Genomic DNA, 21930 nt, shown 5'->3' with positions numbered 1-21930 from the left:
ATCTTTTCAGAAAGTGTAATTAAGACCTTGTCCTAGTCTGCTTCATGTTACAGTGTTGAAAAGCTTTGTTGGGCCTGTATCAGCAAAGTAACCATTGTCACCGCCTGTCAAACTGGGGGGGAAGGGGAGTAATCCATTTCCTACAATCGTTGTCAACGGTTTGTTATTTTCCTTGCAAACATGTGGCTGTAACTTTCTGTGCTGTCATCTGTCAACTGTTTCCTACCTTTTGCCATGGACCTCTCCATGGAGCTTCCAGTGAGACTGAGGGACTTTATGGCAAATGGTGACCTTTGGGTGAGCTGATGTGTGATGGGTTGATCTTTGGGTGAGCTTAGCTGTGATGGGCATATTTTGGTGTTTCTGTAACTATAGTGGGTTTTCCTTTCTTTGAAGCAAAGCACTGAAATGGTCATCCTGAACTCTGCTGGCCTTTGCGCCTTTTATCTGTGTTCTTACCTTGCTGTCGAGTCTCTTCGTAGTACTTTTGTACCTGGGCTGCCGGTCACTGTTTTTTCCTGTTCATGTCTGGTTTTTTTTGTTTTTTTTTCCCATCCTTAGATCTACAAATCCACCAAATGCAATGATATGCAGCAGTCTGGCAGCTGTCCCCGAGGACCCTTCTGTGCCTTTGCACATGTAGAACGTACGTGGGCTGCTTCTCTTGTCTTTCATGGATATTTGAGCTATGGAGAGCTTCTGGGCAAAATAGATAGTTTAAAATATAAGGCCACTGAACTAGAGCTCTGTGAAGAATTTTCAAAAACGAAATATTAACTTTGATAACTCCTATAAAACCGTGCTCGTGTGGGAGGTGTTGGCAGAGCTGAAGGCAGTAGGTAGTCTGTAGGACTCAGCTCTCACTGCGCTGTCTCTTGAAGTATCTCCCTCTGTTCCCTCTCACTCGCTCAGTCCTCTGTATGTCAGTTTAGGAGGACTGGAACAGAGAGAGCTGCTTCTCTTCTGTACGTGGATGAACTGTACCTAGCTAAGTTGCAAAGTGTTGTATTTTAAAAAACTGAGGATAAAATTGCTAATTACAGATAATGTATTGATCCGTTTTAAAAATTAAATACTATTTTACTATTTACGAAGTTTTGCTTAGAGTTTAAATCTTTAAGTCAGGTTGGAGAAGAAAAATATGCAGCTTTTTGTCCGCTTTTCCTCAAATCCTCTTTTCTCGCTAGCTCCCTGATTTATAGGGCATTATTTCAATCCTCACTTTCATCATCTGTAAACTAGTGATGCTGGTTTGGTTGTGGGAGTTCTATATTCAGGTGGGTACTAATATTCATAGATAAATGGTTAGCTCTTGGTCCTGTGGCTCCTACTCAGTTTCTGCACTCCAGTCTCACTGTTGAATTTGCAGCAATTAGAGCGGGTTACTCAGAAGTCAATAGATTGGCTCTGATACTGACTCACTACGTGGCCTTGAGCAAACCTCCTTTATTTGATTATCCTTTGTAAATGGTGGAATTAGTAATTGCTGCCTTTGTCAAGGAATGGTGAGAGTAAATTCCCTACAGGTTATGGAGTTCCTTTTATAGGAAGCCTTGTCGACAAGCAGTAATTATAGCTAGAGCTGTGGGCTATAATGGCCCAAAACGTGGTAGTGCAACTACACAGTATGATCCAGCAAGCTTAAGAGAGAATGAAAATCTTGATAAAGAAACAGTGTTTAGCAAACTCCCTTGTGTATAACATAGTATTTTTGTTTAGGAGATGGCTTATTCCTAACAAGATTACTGTACTTCATACTATACTACTTCAAAGCCAGAGTAACGTTTTGTGGCACTTAGGTCATTCCAACCTGGTTATTTCTTGTGCTGTCTTATGGAATTGTACTTTTTAGTCCTTTCTTAGCAAGGTGAACAACTGAGGGCCTAATTCAATTAAAATAACCGGAGTCCATTTATCATATTTGCTCTTAGCATGAGTTTTGCTGATTGTTAGCAAGAAATGTGTTGAAACCAGTACTTTAAAGATATTGCAATACAGGCATAGTGTCAGTTATATAGTTTTTGTAAAGATGCTGAGTTGTGTTAGATGTAAATACTACAAGTCTACAGCATCTCTGCTTTACCTTCCAAGCCAATGACACTTTCTTTTTGTGTATGCCTTTCTATGTACGTTACTTTTTTTTGGTAATGGTTTGTACTAAGCACAGATGGAAACTTACCTCCCTCAGCTGATTATAATGCACCCATCAACTTTGTGCCTAGCAATGAAGGAAGCTCTGCTTAGTTCAAGACAGCTGAATGAATAACACACAATTCATGCAGGGAAGATAATTTTGGAGCAGCGTTAATGGACTAAAGAGCAGCACAGTGTACAAGTGATGACAGTAATAATGTAAGGAATATTAGATAAGTGGTAGCCATTTGCCAGATAAGATTTCTCCTTGCTTCTATACTTCTAAGTAGGTGCTTGTGGAATATTTCTTCTCTCAAGAATATCTAGGTATTTTTGTTCCTAAAAGTCTTTGCTCCATTCCAATTGTACAGCTTTGGGTAACGTTCCATGTGCTTTTATTTCTTCCAGAGCCTGCGCTCAATGAAGATTTACAGCAATCCTCGGCTGTGTCTAGCCCGACACAGACAGGCCCTGTGATGTATATGCCTTCGGCAGCTGGTGATTCTGTTCCGGTCAGCCCTTCCAGTCCACATGCCCCAGACCTTAGCAATGTATGTAGCAGTGTGGGGAAGCCTTGTCCATATTTTACAAATCTGGGTTTCTCTGAGTCTCTCTACTTTTTTCTCCCAAGAAGAGAAATCTTAGGTATCCAAAAGCCCAAAGGATATGGCATTTTTCTTTTGGATCTCAGCTCCACACTTTTTAGAGGGATCTGTTTGTTTGGAACATACAATTCGGTGGCTTTAATATTGTCCTCTCACCTATAAAATTTCTCAGCCTTCCTTTCTGTGCAGAGTTTGTTGATGTACTTTCAGGAAAGTGGAATACATCCGCACATGAAGTCCAACTCCTTCCTGTCTGGAGGTACATATTGGGCTTAGTTTCCAAGTACTCTAATTAAAGGCTGTGAGCCAGTAACGCCTAAAGTACATAACTGCAATTGAGTTTGTTTACATATGTAATCTCAGAGGCTTAGCCTGTGCATATTGTATGTTGCATTATAGGATATCCTTGATTCCCTCCCTCTCCTACTTCTAGAGATAGCTAAACTCTGGAATATGTTTAAGTAACGTCCCAGATTGTTGGTAGTACTTTATTTTAGTTGTACAAACGTGAAGGGAGATCTTTAAATGCTGAACAGGTACACACAGACAGATAAGAAGCCCATGGAATGCTAGACCACTTCATTTTTGCTGAGAGGTTTTTTTTTGTTCGTTAAGTCTTTCCTGTTTGCACTGTTGATAAAGTGTGTAACCTTTTCACATGGTTGGTCGAGGTTTTGAGAAGGTAAAATGACATGAGTTTAACTCATTTGAAACTGGTAAGAATGGGGTGAACTCATTTAGGACCTCTGTTTTATCTTACTCCCCCTCTTTGAAAAGAGAAGCTAATAGTTTATTTTATTAGCACCAAAGCCAACCTAACAGTTCATAGTTGTCCTGAATTTGATTGCAGCTAGAATTCCAAACAGATCTTGAAAAGTCTGGACATAATATTTTCTCTCACTAAATAACACTGTGGAAAGCAGTAAAAAAACAAAACCCCTTCATCTTATGAATATATCGTCTAACTTAATCTGAAAACTGCAGAAATTGAAGATATCTTCCACTTAATAGACCGTTTAGGTCTTTTTCTATCTCAAGCTCTTAGTCTTTTAAACAACCTTTCCTAATCCTTGGAGATATGCCAAATGGCAACACATGTCTTTTCTGTGACTTCATCACTCCACAGGGCATCTGCATGTGGCTTGCAAACAAATATGGCTTTGCATTTTACATGATGAATTAATCAGAGAAAAAGGTCCCTCTAGCAGCCAGCCTCACGTGGCCTGTTCTGTTTTGTATTTGTACTGTAGGTGTGGAATAAATCAGGAACTCTGCCAACTAGCCCCACCTCCACCACAGTGAGTAGTATCTTTGCGACTGTAGGGAAGCATGGACAGCAGAATGTCTGTATAAAAATAAAATCAAAACACTGTAGGATGCTCCTTCTTTCTAATGCTAGCCCAGACTGTGCCACATTTGAATCTGTGGTAGCAGTAGCTGTCTAAATGTTGTCTGAAGCACAGTCATGCTTGCCAGTGCAGGCAAATAATTTCTTGTCCCAGAGAAATGGGATACCTGCATTGATCCAGGTAGGCGCTTTCTCTAAAACTTGTCTTAATCTCCTTTGCTGCTGTCTGTGACTTCATCTACAGTGCAAAACTAGCCTTGTTGCATGTGGTTGTGATCCCTGATATTAGTCCAAAGAATGGAACTGTTGGAAATCCGTGGGTTTTTTAATGCAGCTATTGATACTTGGCTTGTGCCTGCATTAAAACTTTCAGATTTCCAACTGGAAAGCGAAAGATACAGTATTACACGTAGCTCAGATATGCTTGGTTGTTCTGACTGCCACAACAGTTTTCCAGGCTTCACGCTACTACTCAGGGCGCAGACAGGATCCTCTGTAGCCTAAGGAAAGCAAAGAGAGTTTTCCTCAGGTTTGGCAACTTGATCAGTCATATCTGAGGCCTCAAAAAGAATAAATGTCACTAGAGCTGTAGGTTGGTTTTTATAAGATTGCACTCCAGTACAAAGTAATGGCAGTAAAACCATAATTGTGGGACTGTATAAATCCAGTATCTACTGGAGCTTTTTCCTGGTTTTTAATTACTGTTTACTGGAAGCTTGTATGCTTGTGTTGACTGTCAGTATAATCGATGCACAAACAGTGAAGTGAACGAGCTCTTCCGTGGGATGCCTCTCCTCTTCGAGTCGCTGCTCCTGGCTGGCTGTACTTTCCTGACACTTGTTCCTTCTGTTAGATTCTTTGTAGGAACAGCAGTCTCGGAAGCCCATCTAATATATGTGGGTCTCCTCCTGGTGCCATTGGAAAGCCACACAGCTTGGAGACCATTGGTTTTCCTCCAGACTCTGTAACAGCAGCTGGCAGCTACAAGAAAGCACCGGGGTTTGAGCGAGAAGATCAGGTGGGGGCCGAGTATTTGAAGAGTTTCAAATGCCAGGTTAGTAGGGAGTATTGGCTGAAAGAGTTGGGGGGATGAGGAGGAATGAGAAATTGCCCAGTCTAGCTTGAATGTATTTTTATTTTTCAAGGAACAAAAATGAGAAAGCACTATTCTCATTAGCAGTTCTCAGATCCCTGCTGTTGCTTTCAGCCTCCCTTCCAGTCTCTTCCATCTTACATCTGTTCTTGTCTGCCTAGCTGCCATCACACACTCAGTTTGTAGAAGTCGAGCTGCTGCTTGTAATCCCTCACAACTTCTGTCCTATGTTGACCCTGGGTAGTTCCCACATATCACTTCTTGCTCTTTCTTTTTCCATATTTAGGTCCTTGCCAAGAGTCGCTGTTTCTTTTGCTGTATTGTCTCATGGAAACTCATCCCTCCTTCTCTGTTCTCACTCCGAACTCTTATCTTGATCTCCGTGACTTGGTTTGTCTTCTGTTTTCACCCTTCATTTTTCCGATGTATTAAAAATGTCATGTTAGTTGTCTCTTGCTTCTCTGGCTGTATCATTCTGATCCTTGACTCTCTCCTGTAGCTTCTGTATAAAATTTGAATTCCTCATTCTCATTTGAAGAACCCTCTGCAATCTTACCCAACCCACATCTCTAATGACATTCCCTCTTACCCCTTTTGGATATCCCAGTCTTGCCTTGCTGCTTCCTCAGTCTTCTCCGTCTTGGTGTCATGCCTTATTCAGACTGCTAAGCCTAGAACAGTCTCTTCCATCTCTTCTGCCACACATGAGCTTCTCCACAGTCAACTTGTTATTGTGAATTTCCTATCTTGATGTTACAATTAATAGTTTCTCTGCACCATCCCTTCCAAGTCAGCTGAGTCCAACCCAAAGCTTGGGTCTCCGTTTTTATTCCTCATTGGGTTTGTAAATGTAATAGAACAACATCTCAATTTAGGGGAAGGAATAGCTACTTTTATGAAGAGGTGCCTGCAAAAATATTTCCTACAAGTTCCTTTTAAGAAAAATATAAAAAGGAATAAAAATACCTGGTCTATGTTGCTTGAAAACAGAGATGACAAGAAATGCTGCTTTCAACCTGGCTATATTTAAACTCTTGTCTGTAAAATTAAGGAAGCTAGCTTTAATAAGGTTATCCTGCTGCGTTAGTGTTGCACTGCTGTGAGAAAACAGTGGAAATACCCCGTCCAGACAAGATCTTGCATAAAGTAGTTGGATTTAGAAGCAGACTCTGTGGGTTTTGTTTTATTTATTTTTCCAACTTCGGGAAAATATGACCAAACTTTGCAGTAGGACCAGTCTTGAACACTGTTTAGTCTAATTAAAATGATTTAGTGACAAATACAGATTAAGCTATATGCATGTACGCTTTCTTATAAATGCTTTCATTGTCTTGCTTAATGTGGATGTGGCTTAGGAAATTTCAAATTGATGCAACATGGCTTTGGGGGTAAAGAGCAGACCATGCTGCGATCCTGGCAGTTCTTGTGGGCACAGCAGCTTGTAGCAGTTCTTTAGAAACAAAAGAAAAAACATGTGCTCGTTCTTTATTGCCTCTGCTGCAAAGGAGGAGTGAACCCAAAGCCGAAGGACTGAGAGAACCCCTGATTCCTGCCAGCAGAGGCAGGGTGCCAGGGAGGCCCTGCTTTGGAGAAAATGAGCAGCAAGCCAAAGCCAAGGAGAAAGGGGACGGAGCATGAACAGGACTTTTAAAAGGAGGGCCCGATGATGAGCATTTATGTCTGAAGTCCAGGCTGTGCTACAAAGATACTGTATTTAGGTAGCTTCTTACTCATGTGGCTTTAATTAAGCAAAAACCTGTATTAAATGACTGGAATAAATAGCTATTAAGATATAGATGGAAGTAATCACAGTTGCCTTACGCTAGGCTTCTACAGACAAAATTAGGTGTCTCATAAGTGTCCTGATTTAATTTTCTTTTCATCTATAATTACTTACTTTTTTAAATTCTCTGTAATTCCCTTTGGCTGCAGTGGGCACCAGAGATTCTCATATAGCCTGTAAATTAGAGCAATAATTAGGCATTTAACCTTGTTCACTCATATTTGAAAACTTAAGAGACACTCTGGCTCAGCTCTGCAATAGGCTTGTCATTTTTCCGCTGTAGAATTAGTACAAATAGTTTCTATCTTATTAGAATGAAAAATGCACCTTCTGTGTAATAGCTTCCACATAGTTTGTGGTAAGGCTGAGCCAGCAGTTAAAGCTAAAAATACTTTTCCTGAGTCCCAAAAGATTTAGCAAGCTGGGAAAATGCTGGCTGCGCTGGAAGGACTTGAGTGCCACGACCAGGAGGTGTTGCTAAGTCGTGACACACAGTACAGTAGGTTTGTTCCATGCTGGTCAGAAAACATTGTTTCACTCGTAATTTATGTCCCCTGTTTTCTTTCCTGACTGCAACAGAGTGAACTGGAGAATTTCAGCCTGCCCTTTGAATTTCTGTCTTGATGTATGCCCTTTTTAATGTTATTCAGAACTAAAGGAGACGGGCTTAGTGATGACAATCGGTTTGCTCCATTTTTCACTGGTGTTACATGAATTCAAAGCAGTGGAAATTGAGACTAGCTTAGAAATGAGTTCACTTTTTCTCCTCCTTAAGGAAAAAAAACCTTCCAGTAAGACTTAACTGCACCAGAGCCAGCTAGCTACATTGGCAGGAAGCCTCTCAGCGGTGGGGGCATGGCTGCATACGTGCCTTCACTTTAGCTTCTGACGTCTGCTGATAGCACATCTTGTGTTCAGATGAGTGTCAAACAGGGTAGGGATACGTTGGATAATCTAACAGGCGTGTTATCAGACACACACAGATGCACTAACGTAACACATCTATTGCACACAAAGGAAAACAAGCCTGTGATCGGTTCAGTGGTAGTTTTGCTGTATGTAAACGCACTGTATGTTGTTCAGCGAAGCATGAGAGAATGGTACCCTCTGCAGAAGGATCTTTGCGTCCATATCTCAACTGCCTGTTTGCCAGGCTTTGACCTCCCCATCTGCCCATAGGCATACAGTTGAGCAGAGAAAATGATTTAATTAAGTAAAACCAAGGGATGAATTCTTCTGCTGCTCTTTTGCCTATCTGGTTATGTCATCCCTCTCCAGCAATCATTTATCTTCTTCATAAGCCTGTTTAAGCCAAAAAGTCAAGGCGTATCTCTTCAGGTCAGCGTGGGGTCTCATGCGCTGCTGTTGTACATCATGCCTGAATCTCCCCTGCAGAGATGGTGACTGCCTGCGTTTGCGATAAAAACGATTGAGCGGACTTTGTGCGTGGAATATGTCTCTGATTCAGACTGGGGGGTTTGGAGAGCGAGTAAACCAGCAGCCTGACTCTCAGCACTTTTTTGCTCCCTCTCTGTGCCCGGAGGGTGTGATTGATCTCCCTGTGCCTTACGCATATATCAGCATGGGAGGAACAGACCGTTGCACAGTGACAAGCTCAAGAGGCCACTTCCTTCCCAGCTCTGGTTATTGTAGCTCAGAATTGACTGATGTTGTGAGGCAAGAGGGTTGATATCCGTTAAGGATATAGTACAGGAAGGTCCTCAAGCTGAATTTTTAGGCTGGATAGTGGAATTCTAAATGTATGTTGGTATTCATGCAGTTTTGCAATTCCAGACAGCCTTGATCTCACTTATGTTTTATAGGTTTGAGCTCTCTATGTTAATGGATGGGGGAAAGATTTTTTTAAAAATCAGTTTTGATGATGTTGCTTTTAAAATTGGTTAGTTATCACTTTATTTTACATTGTAGTCCTAGCTGGGAGCTGGAGAAGTTTGAGGGGAAAACATAATCTACGTACTTTATTTTCCCAAAGCTGAAAAATGTTTACATAATTTTAAAATGTAGTGTGCCTCCCACCATTTCTGGCCCTTCTTTTAGATACTATAGGGCTGATGAGTTATTTATAGCAAGGCGAAATAATTCATTTTTGGTCTTGGTTCTTAAGATGTCTTTTGTGCTAGCAGAGGACTTATAGCAGCATTGAAGTCAAATGTAATTGTGACAAGTCCTTGCATAACTCTAGGAGTGATGTCTTGGTATATAGAAAGCAAATTACTTGAAGTGTTTTCAGTTTGCTCTGCTTTCCCGCTCTCTGAATTCTCTAGTGCCCAGAGCAGGCTGTGAGAGAGGAGGGGATGGTGTTTCTCATGCCTCTCTAAAGCCAGCAGTCAGCCATTTTTAATTTTGCTGCTAATCCCTCTGCTTATCTTTTGTTCTGTTTCTTTACTGCAGCAAGCAAAAATGAAGTCCCACTCACTGGAACACAGGAGCCAGGAGCAACCTTTGTTACAGCCCAAACAGGTACGGTACTGCTAGCAGGGCTCTGAACCTAGCTCAGTGCTCACACCATCACAGACAAGGACACGAGAAATCTCTGTGGATCCAGACAACTCTGCGGGGAGTAAATGACAGTCCAGACACCATTAGGGTTGCTCAGCTTGAGGGATTACTTTATGAAGATGGGATGATCTGCTGGAGGGGTTGTTTGTGAATGGCTAGACCTGTGTGAATTCAAGATAGATTCATAGGCCTGGACTGTGCTGGAGAGAGTCTCCAAATTACAGAAAATTGAGCTGGAATGAATCTCTGGAGTCATCTAAGTTCAAGGATTCGGCAAAGAGAATTTCATATCAGGTTCTAAGTCGTGTGCTGAACTAAGTCTGAGTGATTGTGTGACCCATCCCTATGATTGCATGCAACCTGTGGGTCACAGGAGTTAATTCTGGGGCAGCCTGAAGGATGTTTGTGATACTGGGGAGGGGGGCAGGGAACGGAGAACAGTCGGCAGAAATTAAAGAAAAGCTGTTAATCTCTCCCCCACCCCCAGCCCAGTAGTAGCAACAGCCATCTGTCAGGTTGGAAGCAAGCAGGAACAGGTTTGCTGCTGATCTTTGGCTCGTTCCTGCATGCTTCTGAGGGGATTCTTCTATAAAAATGTTTTATTTCCTACCTCTTTCCCTTTTAAAACTCTTGTTTCAGGACATACTGGGTATTCTCCCAGTGGGGAGCCCGCTGACATCCAGCATCTCCTCTAGTATCACGTCCAGTCTGGCTGCAACGCCACCAAGCCCTGCTGGCACCAGCAGCATACCAGGCATGAATGCCAATGCCCTTCCTTTCTACCCAACCAGTGACACCGTTGAGTCTGTCATAGGTAATTCTGCCTTTTTTACTTATGCTAATAGGGGCTTCCTCAGATGTGGATCACCAGGTATGAGACTTGGAATAGTCATGGGTGTTCCAGTGAACTCCAGTTTTTCGTCTCTGTCGGTGTTGGCAGATTCCTGAGGCTGTAAGCTTTTTCTGTGACTGTGACACATCTGATGTTTTGTGCAGGTCATTACAGATGAAATTCAGCCGTGGGACCAACCGAAGGCCTTCGAGCCACTTATTCAGAATGTCAGATGGTGTAAAGGGCCTTAGTTTTAGGTTTGTCAAAGTGACAAAGATCTTGGAGTAGGCAGGAAACCAGAGAGGTATTTTCCACAGTTACAACCCTTTACATTCTAAATGTCAATTTTATAGCAAGGGCTAGCACCAGGTAGATTGCACGGACTTGTCCTTCATAGAGTGTGGGACAGAGGCTGTAAGAAAAAGAACAGGAGAGTCCAGAGAGTGGAATCACTCCTTTTGTATAGGTACAGGTTTTTTGGTCACCTGGTTGTGGTTTTTTTTTTTATCTAACGTTTCTGAGGTGATCTCACTAATTTGTTAAAAAATAATTATAGAAATGAGTAGGCATGTGTGGGATGGAATTATATTAATCATGATTAGCCATGAGGCATGTTCAAATAGATGTAACATTTGCAGGCATTCATAAACTTTCTTTATTTTACCCCATCTTTGAACCTCAGAGATGATTTTCAAGTGTTCCCTTCTACTGGTATTTCTTTCCTGAGTGGCTCTTCAGCAAAGTAGGGACAAAGCACAAGCCAGACCCAGACATGTCATAAGCCAGTGTTACTGCATATTATGGAGAGACTTGAAAGAGCAGTTTGGGGAAGACTTATGGGAACTGCTGTTACTTCATCAAATTTCTGTTTTCATATAACACTTGGGAATACTTTGAGACAAAAAGAAATCAGATCAGGCAAAAGAACCTGAACTGAAAAGCTGCCCATGACACTTCTGCCAAACCATTTAAGAACAGCGTTGCACAGGGCGGAGAGTAGGGCTGTGCAGACTGACAAATAGAGAGCGAAGGCTCCTCTGCATGTAGGCTCTTTGGGCCATCCTATCTCTTGAAGTTGTTGGTCCTTTATAACATAATTGGTACCTCTGTGTCTGGCAGAGTCTGCCTTGGATGACCTGGACCTGAATGAATTCGGAGTGGCTGCCCTGGAGAAGACATTTGACAGCAGCACAGTGCCCCACACGAGTGGCATCATGATAGGTACATGAAAGCAACAGAGCTTTCTTTATCTTCTGCCAAGCAGTGTTGCCCAGTCACCTCAGTGGAGCCAGCCCAGCAAAGCTCTAAAACCAGTCCCAAAATAACATTGGTTAAAACAGCAATTATAACAAACTCTGGCAACCGCTGAGCATCTTTAAAGTGAAAGCTTGCCCTTATTGACTAGCAGAGCTGAGTTCTTGCCATTGGGCCCAGGTGTCTTTGGGATGTTTCTTGAGACTGAATGGGACTTGCTTGATTTTTTTTTTTTTTCCCCCCTCCCCCCCCTTAAGTGTGTAAGTGGACTCTAGAAGGCATCTCATACCTTTAAAAACAGGCCAAAGAATAATGATTTGCATCTTAAGCAGAAAACTCTCCCTAGCAGTAACAAGAAACTCACTGACCTGGTAACGCTATCCATCTGTCACAGAGTGTCATCACGGTCTGCTGATTTGATTCCTGTAATGTCTGTCTCATTTTAATATGTGGAGGTAGGCTAAGATGGTACAGGTTGTACCTGTACCTGTCTCTAATGAGTGTCCAAGGAAAAACTAAATGTCTCATAGCTTTTTGGAAGTGGTTGTAGTTTCTGGCTAGCCTTGCTGTATAAGACAGGTTTTGAATGAGAGCTGACTTTGGTGTTCTGAAGGTTTGCAAGGGAACTACACTGCCTGGAGTTGTACTGAGGTAGGAAGGGACCTGTGGAAGGAACCCTAAAGAATATCGCTTCCACTTCCCTGCCAAAGATAAGAGCCTGGTTGGGGAGTTTACTGTGCATGTCTGCTGATAGCCCTCCTTCTGCCGCTGCCCATCTGCAGTGGCTTAGAGATCCTCCACGCTGCCTTTCCCTCTGTTCACGTCAGGTCTGGGTGTTACCTGGTAATCTTCTAAGGAGGAAGATCAGGAGAGAGTGGGGAGCAGGGCCGAGATCTCCCTCAATCTGTGTGTGGCAGACAGAATGACCTCTTGTGTAAGGGAAGTGTGATGTCTTTGGAGGCTGGGCTTTTGTTTATTTGGGGTTTTTTATTACTGATAGATCCAGGCACTCAAGTATGTCTAAAATGACTAAAGCTAGTCACTGATTTTTGGTGGTTAAGATCGTGACCTGATCCAGCATGACTGTCTTCTCACTACAGGTTGTTTGGAAGTATTAAAGGCAGAGGCATATGTTTTAGAAGTGAATTTTTCATTACACAGTATTTCACCAGATACCAAATTCATCTTCTCTGGACTGATAGGGACTGAACTCTGCTCAGAAAACCTTTTGTTGCTTTGGCCGATGAAAGAGTAGTCCATTGAACTCTGGAGGGTCTTAACCTACGTGGTTCATGGGACAGCAGCTTCAGTGCTCTTCTTAAAGGCTGCGAGGGGAATGAAACATGATGAGAAGCAGAGGGAATCCCGAGGGGCTTAGGAAGGAGAGAGGGAAGCTAACACCTTCTGCTCTGAACTCCTGCACTGTGCTTTGGCCCATACTTCATGGTCACACATAGCCATCCTCTCTGTGTGTTCTTTGTCCAGGTGGGAGTTTGCTGCAAAGTTCTGCTCCTGTAAATATCCCCGGGTCCCTTGGAAGCTCTGCCTCCTTTCACTCTGCCTCTCCGTCTCCACCAGTCAGCCTCTCATCGCATTTCCTCCATCAGCCCCAGGGACACTTAAGCCAATCAGAAAACACATTCCTGGGGACATCAGCTTCTCATGGATCATTAGGTAAATGCACAGTGTGTGTGTCCCATGTACATGCCTGTCTGTGCCATGTAAGTATTTTCATTTAAGTTAGCTTTAATTTTAATGTATTATTTCACTGCTGCCATTTGTATCTCTTCCCATGAGAACAGCAACAGTACTAGAAGCTGCTTTACCAAAAATCAGCTAATATCTTGTGAACAAGGGAGCAATTCCCTCTACTTGCCATGTTTGTAGACTGAGAAAAAGAGACAGATAGGTTAAATGATTTGCTCTGATGATGCCTTTCAGGGAAAAGAGCTCTGCCTTTTCCTGCCAGCAATGCTGTGCTGAGATTTCACTTGACATAAAACTCAGAGTTGGGTCCTCAGCTTTGCGAAGTTGAGGTGGGGATTGCAGTTTGCCCTTGGGACTGCCAGTAGGTCAGATTGGCTTCTGGGAGGTCTAGAGCAGACTTGGGTCATTGTACTTTTTTCTCCTGTTCGGCACTCTGCACACAGTTTTGCAGTACAGACTTTGCAAGAAGAGTTCCAGCTTTGTCCCCTTTGCTCCTTTCCTACCCCCCCTCTGCCCACCATCTTGAGGATCTGTTTCCTGTATGAGGGACTATGAAGGGATGAGAAATTCCCAGACAGAATGGGAACTGAGGGGCCAAATCTATTTTATTGTTAAGACGCAGGGTTACCTTGAGATATAAAACTATTTGATGGGCTTAAAGCTACAGTGACACTGGCTTTGCTGATTTCTGTTAGTAACAGTAAATATTAGTTCTCTCTATCGATACTAGACATAAATGCTTCTTCAAATCTGAGATACACTTTAATATTCAGCTTAACCAAATAAAATTATTACATGCTTTTGTAATCTATTTGTGCATGCACTAATCTGTGTAACTGCATCCCTTGTTTGCATGCTTCCATGCCTTGTGATTGCTATGTGTTTGGCTTTAACAGCTTTTACAATTACTGTAATAAGAAGAGAGACATCAGACGGTATCTCTGCTGTTAATTAGTGTTGAGGCTGGCTGTTCATCCCAATTTCAGTAAGAAAAGGAAAACTTGCTGCTAAGGCCTGCTTTTCATTTCAGAAGAAACAAGTTAAGCAGTTATATTTGTATTGACTATGTAATTATAAAAAAAAACAAAGAAATGCAAGAAGTTCACAAATGCATTGAAATACTTGATTTTTAAGAAAAAAGTTAGATATTTTCTTGTAATACAACAAAACAATTTTTGCTGAGGTTTAAATAGTAACCTAGCAGTTGGGAATCTGGAATCTATCTATTCCGTGTGACTTCCTGAATGCATATAAATTATTGTGTAGTCTGTGTAGTTATTACTTATTTGTATTGCAAATGAGTTAAAAATACCTAGTCCTAGGCTAGTTCCCACTGTGCTAGATGCAAAATGTGCAGAGAAGGCATTCCTGACCAAAGGGGCTTGCTACTTCAAAGGTGAAATGAGAACAGCAGGTGGAGAGAGTAAAAAGAAATGATGAGATAAGCTTGGTCAGCATTATGGCAGAATTTGTGGCTTGCCAGCGTCCTGCTTACTGCTAGATTCCCTTTCAAGAAAACTGGAGCTTCAAAAACAAAATGTGAGTTGAGGTTCTATTAAAACTTCTTGCTCTCAACGGAGCATGCTTCAGAGCAGCTGAAATAGATCCATGGTAAGTGGCTTGAGCCAGTGAAGAGCCCTTGTTGTTCTGCTAAATGACTTGTTAATGCACCTAAGCCTTTAGTGAAGACGAGTTACTATTTTTCAGCGGTATTTTTTGTAACTGTTTGTGTCTTGGCTGGTACTAAATGGGAAGTAAGTGGTGCTGGGTTAGCCCTCAGTGAGAGGCCATTTGCTCCAGGGCTTGCTTGCAGACGCAGTCAGTTCGGCTGCTGTGAGATCAGCAGAATTATTAAATGAAACTAGATTTAGGAATGTCCACATCACTCAGTAGCTCTGTCTCAATATGAGCTTTTCCTCCTAGTTCTCCCCTGAGTGCAAAGTGTGGATGCTTATTTTAAGTAAAAATATTTTTGTTATTAAAAGAGTACAAACCTCGGAGCCTGTGAAAAATAGTGAGTTTTGTTTACAACTGGTTTTCTACTGCTTTGTCTCCTCAGCCTTGAATTTCTTCCGGAAAAGAGAAATTATTTGAACAAGCTAAAGTAGGGAAGTGGTTGGTTAGTTGGTCTTCTCTGGTGCCAGTCACTAGCTTTATGCTAGAACTCTGCAGGGGGTGAAGCTGATGTGTATATACTGTCGCCTCCACTTGTTTATAAACAGGGTTTTCCAGTTAGTGCTGTTTCTTGCATATGCAAACAGTAATGATGTTGGCGCATTTTAGTCTCACTGTTTGGGAAGCGAGACTCCTTTCCTAAGCACCAAGCTGAGGAGACAAAACCAGAAGTTTTCTTAGGGTATAACGTGGGAGGAAGCACCACCTGGGTTGGCTGTGTGAACCGATCCGTTCGCCAACGCTGATGGCTGTGCTGCACAGAAAAGTGGGAAGGTAGTAAGCAGTTCAGAGGTTCTCAATATGAGAAGGGCGATTCAAGCTGGTAGTCAGCTCTGCTATAAAATAGATGCTTCTAAAACCAGCCTCATTCAAAAGTTGCCTCCACTCAGTTTCTTCGGTCCTCCCTGTATCATTAAAGATGAGGCCTAATGGTGTGAAACTTCCCCTATAAAGTCCGTCTATGACAGACTCCTGGGTCCTGGGGATGAAAGTCATTTTTAAGATGATCTTTTCTTTCCTATGTACACGTTTTTGAATCCTGGATTTCACAGGGGTAGGGAGGAAATGGGGAAATTGCCAGCACCTGTGACATAACCCTCTCTATTTCCCTGTGAAACAGGTTTAAATGGGATGAACAGCAGCATATGGGAACACTTTGCTTCGGGGAGTTTTTCGCCCAGTACCTCACCTGCATTTCTGTCAGGTCCAGGTGCTGCGGAGCTGGCACGGCTACGACAAGAACTGGATGAAGCCAATGGCACAATAAAGCAGTGGGAAGAGTCTTGGAAACAAGCCAAACAGGTACTTGGGCAACTCCTGGGAAGAGGGATTAGGGAGCGTAAAGGAGTAGGGGGGTGTCAGCCTTTCAACAGGAGCTTTCCAGACATTGAGGTGATGGGAAGAGCTGTAGGTTTTACAAACAGATTCTCTTGAGCATTCTTATTCTTTCTTCTCCCTTGGAAAGAGGGACTGAAACACTGTGCCTGATGTGTTCAGATGCTGGAAGTGCAAGGCCAGGTGTCAGAACAGATGCACTGAAGTGCTTGACGCTCTCTTAGACCTGCCAGTTGACTTAGATCCGTGACAATTTGCCGGTATGCAAAGTTCATCCCCTTAACGGTGTGAGCCAAATCTGTAGAACCACAGCCTAATCGGATGAGGTATCTGGAATGAGCAGCGCTTTGAACCGAAGCTCCAAGGGTGTTTCAGAATTTGGGAACAGGGCAGACTGGACAGAGCATGCTCCTGGTGAGCAATGTATGGAAACGGATGTTTTTGCCTGGGATTCTCTCGTGGAGGCTGACCAAGTTTTCAGACTGCTGCTTTTACCCTCTTTGTTGGAACTTGTAGGCTTGTGATGCTTGGAAAAAGGAGGCAGAGGAGGCAAATGATCGTGCCAACACAGCTAACATGGAATGTGAACTGGCCCGGGAGCAGAGGGAAGCCTTGGAGCTGCAAGTGAAGAAACTGCAGGAGGAGCTGGAGAGGATCCACACAGGCCAGGACCCTCAGTTTCTGCGTTCCTTCTCTGACCTGGAAACGCTCTCGCTCTCTTCGCTTTACACCCTTCAGAAACAGCTGCGGGCAAACCTGGAGAAAGTCGATAAGGTGAGTGCCAGGGACTTGCAGGGCAGGGCCTTGGTCTCTCTGCTCCTACAGATCGCAGCTTTTTTCCCTTTTCTTTAATACAGCCAGAAACCAGCAGCCTATCAAAGCAATTCCATGTGAATGTAGCCAAAGTGAGTTTTAGCTAGCTTACAGGAAAATACCTCCCTCTTCTTTGTGCCTGAAGTACAGAGTTTAAGTCAATCAAAGCTGCTCTGTTGATCCTAAAGGTCCTAAAAGACGTCGTGCTGTGCCGCTTTGCTTTTGCTTCAGAAGATGAATGGGCAGACAGCTGCAAGTCCTTCCCCTGCTGCCTCCTTGCTCTTCCCCAAACTGCGTAGCACAGGACGGGAGCCCTTTTGCTTTGTGACTTTGATGCTTACGTTTTGCCCTGTCCCCTTCTCTTGCAGGCGGTATTTCAGGTGCAGTCAGTGAAATGCCTTAAGTGTCAGGAGGAGAACCGGGTGGTGTTACCGTGCCAACACGCAGTGCTGTGTGAAACGTGCGCCGAGGAGGGCGAGTGCCCCATCTGCCATCCCAACAGGCCCCACTCTCTCCAGTCGTGACCTTCCAAGGACACTTGTTCTAATCATATCGCATAGAACTTTTTAACTTTATACATACGTACATATATATGTATGTGTACATATATATATGTATGTGTATATATATGTGTATATATATGTATATATGTGTGTGTATGTGCATGTTTGTGTATGTATATATATGCACACACACACACATACACACATAAAACAAAAATTAGTTGCAGAGCACTTTTTAATATTTTACAACCCGTATCTAAACTGCCCCTCACCCATGCCCCACTAATTCTAACTCTTGAGGAACTTTGAGAGCTGTTTTTAATACAGATCAAAGGGCCATTTGCAGAGTCTGTGTTTCTCCTCTTTTCTATTTAGGTGATAACAAATTTTTGACTATTTCCAGAAGGATTTAGAGTGGGCAAGAGGGGCTTCCATGTGCTTTCCAGAGGAAGAGTTGAGATCACGGGGAGAATGGAGGTGGATTGAAATGACTTGTTCATGTCTTCGGTCTCCCTGCTCTTTCACTGACCCAGCTTGGTTAAAGCCGTCCTCCCTGATGGAAGCTCCGCTGGGTGCCTGCCTGGTGGGCCTCACGTTGCCGATCTCTGAATGTGCAGGAACTTTGTCTGTCATTTAATCAGCAAAGTTCGCTTTTTAAATTTTTTTACACTCTTTGTATATTTGTATGAAAAGAAGAAAAGAGGGGAAAAAAATGTATTGGACCTAGAGCAAGCCAAGCCCCAAAATTCAGTGACTAGCGTTCGTTGCTGATACAGCTAACATGTTCCAGGTCTGAGCAGCCTTAGAAGTATTGCCCTTGTGTCAGCTAAAGCCCTTTATGAAAGAAATATGGATGCAGAGGTTAGTTCTCTCCAGGCACCCCTTTGTCTGGTGGCTGTCTAGAGACTTTTTACTGTTTCGGACTAGATTAATTTTGTTTTATCCACGGGGACCTGATTCATAGTCACTGCTGAAACGCTTGAAACAATTCCAGGTAGTCTGAGGACGCTGTTGAACAGAGTCTATGTTGCCTGTGTCAGCGCCTCAAGTGTGGTTTGCGGACTACTGGGTCCAGAAGCCCTCATGCTAGAGATCATGTATGTCTGTGATGACAGAGAAAGTCCAGCATGGCAAAGAAATGCCACCAGTTTAGACCTGTCCAGTAGCTGAGCTTTCCTGTGACTTTCTTTACTAGCGTGTCCATTGGATTTTTACATCAGGTGGATTGCAGTAACCTGCTGGGATCTCAACCAAAAGGCCACTCAGCTGACTAAACATTTTTATTTTGCACAGGGATGCTGCCTGTGCTACCCCTCCCTGACCTGGAAAAGCACTGGAACCTCCAGCAGCCCACTGGTGTAGGAAAACTGAATTTTTACCAGAGCCTCTCAGAAAGCTTCATATTTAATGCAGAGACATAATTAGGTTTGCTTCCGTAATTCCACCTTTCCTTTACATGGAAGGAGTTAATATGCATTCCCAGATGATCTCTTAAGTGCAGCTCTGTGTAGTTCTTTTTTATGTTTTTCCCATTAACTTGTTTTTAGGTTTTTTGGTAAAAATGCTTTTTTTTTCCATGTGTATTTTATTGTAACTAGCATCAGGTTTTTTAAATTTTTTTTTTTTTTTATGGAGAGACACTGTTGAGTGACTATTGTGGCTATGTTGTTTGGTTATAGCCTTTGAATGTCTGTGCCATGGGGCAGCGCATCTGCCTTGGTCTGATCTTAAGGAAAGACCTTTTATTAAAATACGTGAACATTTCTTTTTTAGAAAAAAAAAAAAAGAAAAAAAAAAGGGAAAAAAGAAAAAAGTCGGGGGAGGAGGAAAAAGCCCAATTAAGATAAAAATTTACTAAAAAGTTTTTGTAACTAACTTAAATCGTAGGAAATAAACTCTTGAATCAGGTCTTTAATATTTATAAGAACCAGAGCTGATCAGCCTGTTTTGGCTATTGGTTTGTAACACTTAGTTTTTATTAGCGTGGTGTTTATCTGCTCTCCTGCCTCCCTGTGGGACTGTTCAGGGTGACGCTGCCCTTGGCCAACCCTCTTTTTTCAGAACTGTCCAGCACCCGGCTGCGTGACTGCATCCCATTCCCACGGGGCTCTTCACTTTGTCCCTTCTCTTCAGATGAGACTTGTCCACGGGTGGCAGCTCTAGCTGTCTCAATGGGACTTCCAGTCACGGTGATGCGGGGCTGTTGGGTCTAGGGGGAAGAGATATCTGCCCCCAGTTTCCGTGCTTAGGCAGGGGGGTACAAGGAAAATTCCAGGCCAGAGAAAGCACAGTTTTCCCTTTTGAGTAAAACAGTTTCTCTGTTTTAAAACTTATACTGAAGGACCAAAGAGTTCAAGACTTCACCCGTTTGTGGCCCTTAAATTTTAACTTTCCATTGCCACGCTGCACTCATGGCAGAACAGCCTGAAGGAATTAGCACTAGCCCCTTCCCTTGCCCCCACCCCAACGTGTCTCAGCACTCTCTTTGCACAAGCACATAGACTGTTTCTCGCTTTCCTCTGGTTCTTTAAGAAACACTTTCTAAATTTAGGTTTCCATGAATTTGTTTGCTGCTTTAAAAAAAAAAAATCTGAAATGTGAATTATTTTCTTAAGCATCAGATGGAAAAGAGAACTTCATCTTTGCGTATTTTGTGAATATTTTGGGGGGCCACTTTTGTGACAATTTCATAACTGAGTGAGGTGAGAGCAGGGGGAAAGGGCAGCGTTTCTGACCCACTCCAGCAGTTGTTACTGCCTGCCCCAGGCAGGAAGGATGAACCGTGATCACAGCACTGTGTTTAGGGCTTAGGAGTCTGTGGTCAGCTTCTGTATGGTGTAAAGAGTCTTGTTGAAATAAACCTGGTGCTAATATGTACAGCCCCTGTAATGTACTGTCACGCTTCCTTCTGAAGCGGGAACTCCCTTTTACAGGAGGTGTGTAACACATCAGAACTAAGGGGGCTTTTTTGGCCGAGTCATGCTTCAAAACGAAGTTTTGGTCCACAAGGCTTGATGAGCAGCCCAGCTGGCGGTTGCTGAACAGCCCTGAACATGTCTGGGTCCTGCCTCTTCACACAGACTCCTTATCGCATGACATTTTCCTCCCCAAATTTTTGGGAGCTTTGGAAGTGTTGACCTCGGTGACTAATTGTGCAGGTCAGACACTTCTGAGCTAAGAGCTGGGCTTAGGGAGTCTTAATTGTGTTGTGAAACCGCAGTATCTTAAAGGTCAATAAACTTTTACATTATCATGGAAAAACAATATAGAAGCAGATGGCTTAAGACAACACTATCCTGGGTAGATAGATATCAAAAAGCAAGGCTAGAGCTGTAGATGAGCGCCAGGAGCTGAAGAATTTTGGCATCGCTTTGGGCTAACAGGACCACTTTTAGATCATCTCTGGCCTTAGATGATGTAGCCGCATGCCGACTGTGGCAAAGACACGATGGCACAGGAGGGGCCAGGGGAAGGTCTCCGAGCTGGAGCACAACATTTTCCTTAAGCAGATCCCCCCCGAAGGGGGTCATTGCAGCTGATCCCCTGCGGAAGGGTTTTACACTTTCCGTACATCTCTGAAGCTGAACCTGAGCCACTTGCAAGGCTTGTGCAGCTGAGACAATGAAGAGAAGTCCTTACCCTGTGAGGAAGCTGTAACGCTGAATGGACTTAATAATTCGTTGCTGTTCCAGCCTCCGAGCCTCCTCTCTTTCTCCTTTTCCCCCATCTGAGAAGGAAGAATATTACCAGTCTTTTCCTCCAGAATTATAATAATCCTGGGAGTGATGGCCAACAGCAAAATAGATGTTACTGATGTAAAACCTAGTATTTTAAAGGTGAAGTATTCCTGCAAACTAGTGACTGCATTGGAAAGATTTCTGGGGCTTCCCCACTCCGTAGCTTCCAATGTTAAAACAAAATAAATACAGTATACGTTTTAAGAAAAATAATAATAATACACACTGCAGTATTTCCAGTGGCAATTCTTGACCAGTCTCTTCCCTGCTTTCCCCAAGAGGAAGGGCACTGGGCGGAAGCGCCCCTAGTCCGTGTAGAAGTTGGCAGAATGGTGATCGGTGGTGTGTAAAACGTGTTGTTGATTCCATGTATAGAACTGTGATTTCAGCTGTCGTTCTCTCGTACTCTGTAAATATGTGTTTTGGCTGTCGGAAACCTGGTTTAGACTCTTTTCTTGGCAGAGTGAATTTGCATGTGGGGCTGGAAAGAACTCAATCTGTGTCACAGTTTCCAAGGGCAGGATGGATTTTTTTTTTTAGAGGACAATAAATTTTTATTTTTTTGCTAAGAAAAAAAATACATAATAAAGCAG

The 21930-nt window shown here is 43.0% G+C and overlaps 1 protein-coding gene across 15 annotated transcripts in view; it reads left to right on the top strand.

The window, feature by feature from the left end:
* The window catches only part of UNK (unk zinc finger), a 45518-nt gene extending 23745 nt beyond the window's left edge, over positions 1-21773 (top strand). For 2 of the 15 annotated variants that reach the window (XM_075169977.1, XM_075169974.1), the window contains 11 exons: positions 562-646; positions 2542-2684; positions 3989-4036; positions 4940-5140; positions 9375-9443; positions 10122-10296; positions 11434-11535; positions 13054-13242; positions 16070-16251; positions 16801-17058; positions 17466-21773. In XM_075169977.1, the coding sequence (XP_075026078.1) occupies positions 562-646; positions 2542-2684; positions 3989-4036; positions 4940-5140; positions 9375-9443; positions 10122-10296; positions 11434-11535; positions 13054-13242; positions 16070-16251; positions 16801-17058; positions 17466-17621 (1608 nt within the window). In that variant the 3' untranslated portion in view covers positions 17622-21773. The remainder of the gene's footprint in view (positions 1-561; positions 647-2541; positions 2685-3988; positions 4037-4939; positions 5141-9374; positions 9444-10121; positions 10297-11433; positions 11536-13053; positions 13243-16069; positions 16252-16800; positions 17059-17465) is intronic. The other 13 variants (XM_075169985.1, XM_075169983.1, XM_075169982.1 and 10 more) reach the window with 10 other exon arrangements.
* The last annotated feature ends 157 nt before the right edge of the window (positions 21774-21930 follow it).

The sequence above is a fragment of the Calonectris borealis genome, chromosome 20 (assembly GCF_964195595.1).
Source record: "Calonectris borealis chromosome 20, bCalBor7.hap1.2, whole genome shotgun sequence".
Lineage (NCBI taxonomy): Eukaryota > Metazoa > Chordata > Aves > Procellariiformes > Procellariidae > Calonectris > Calonectris borealis.
The sequence above is the reverse complement of the archived record's forward strand: the minus strand, read 5'-3'. Positions and strand labels throughout refer to the sequence as shown.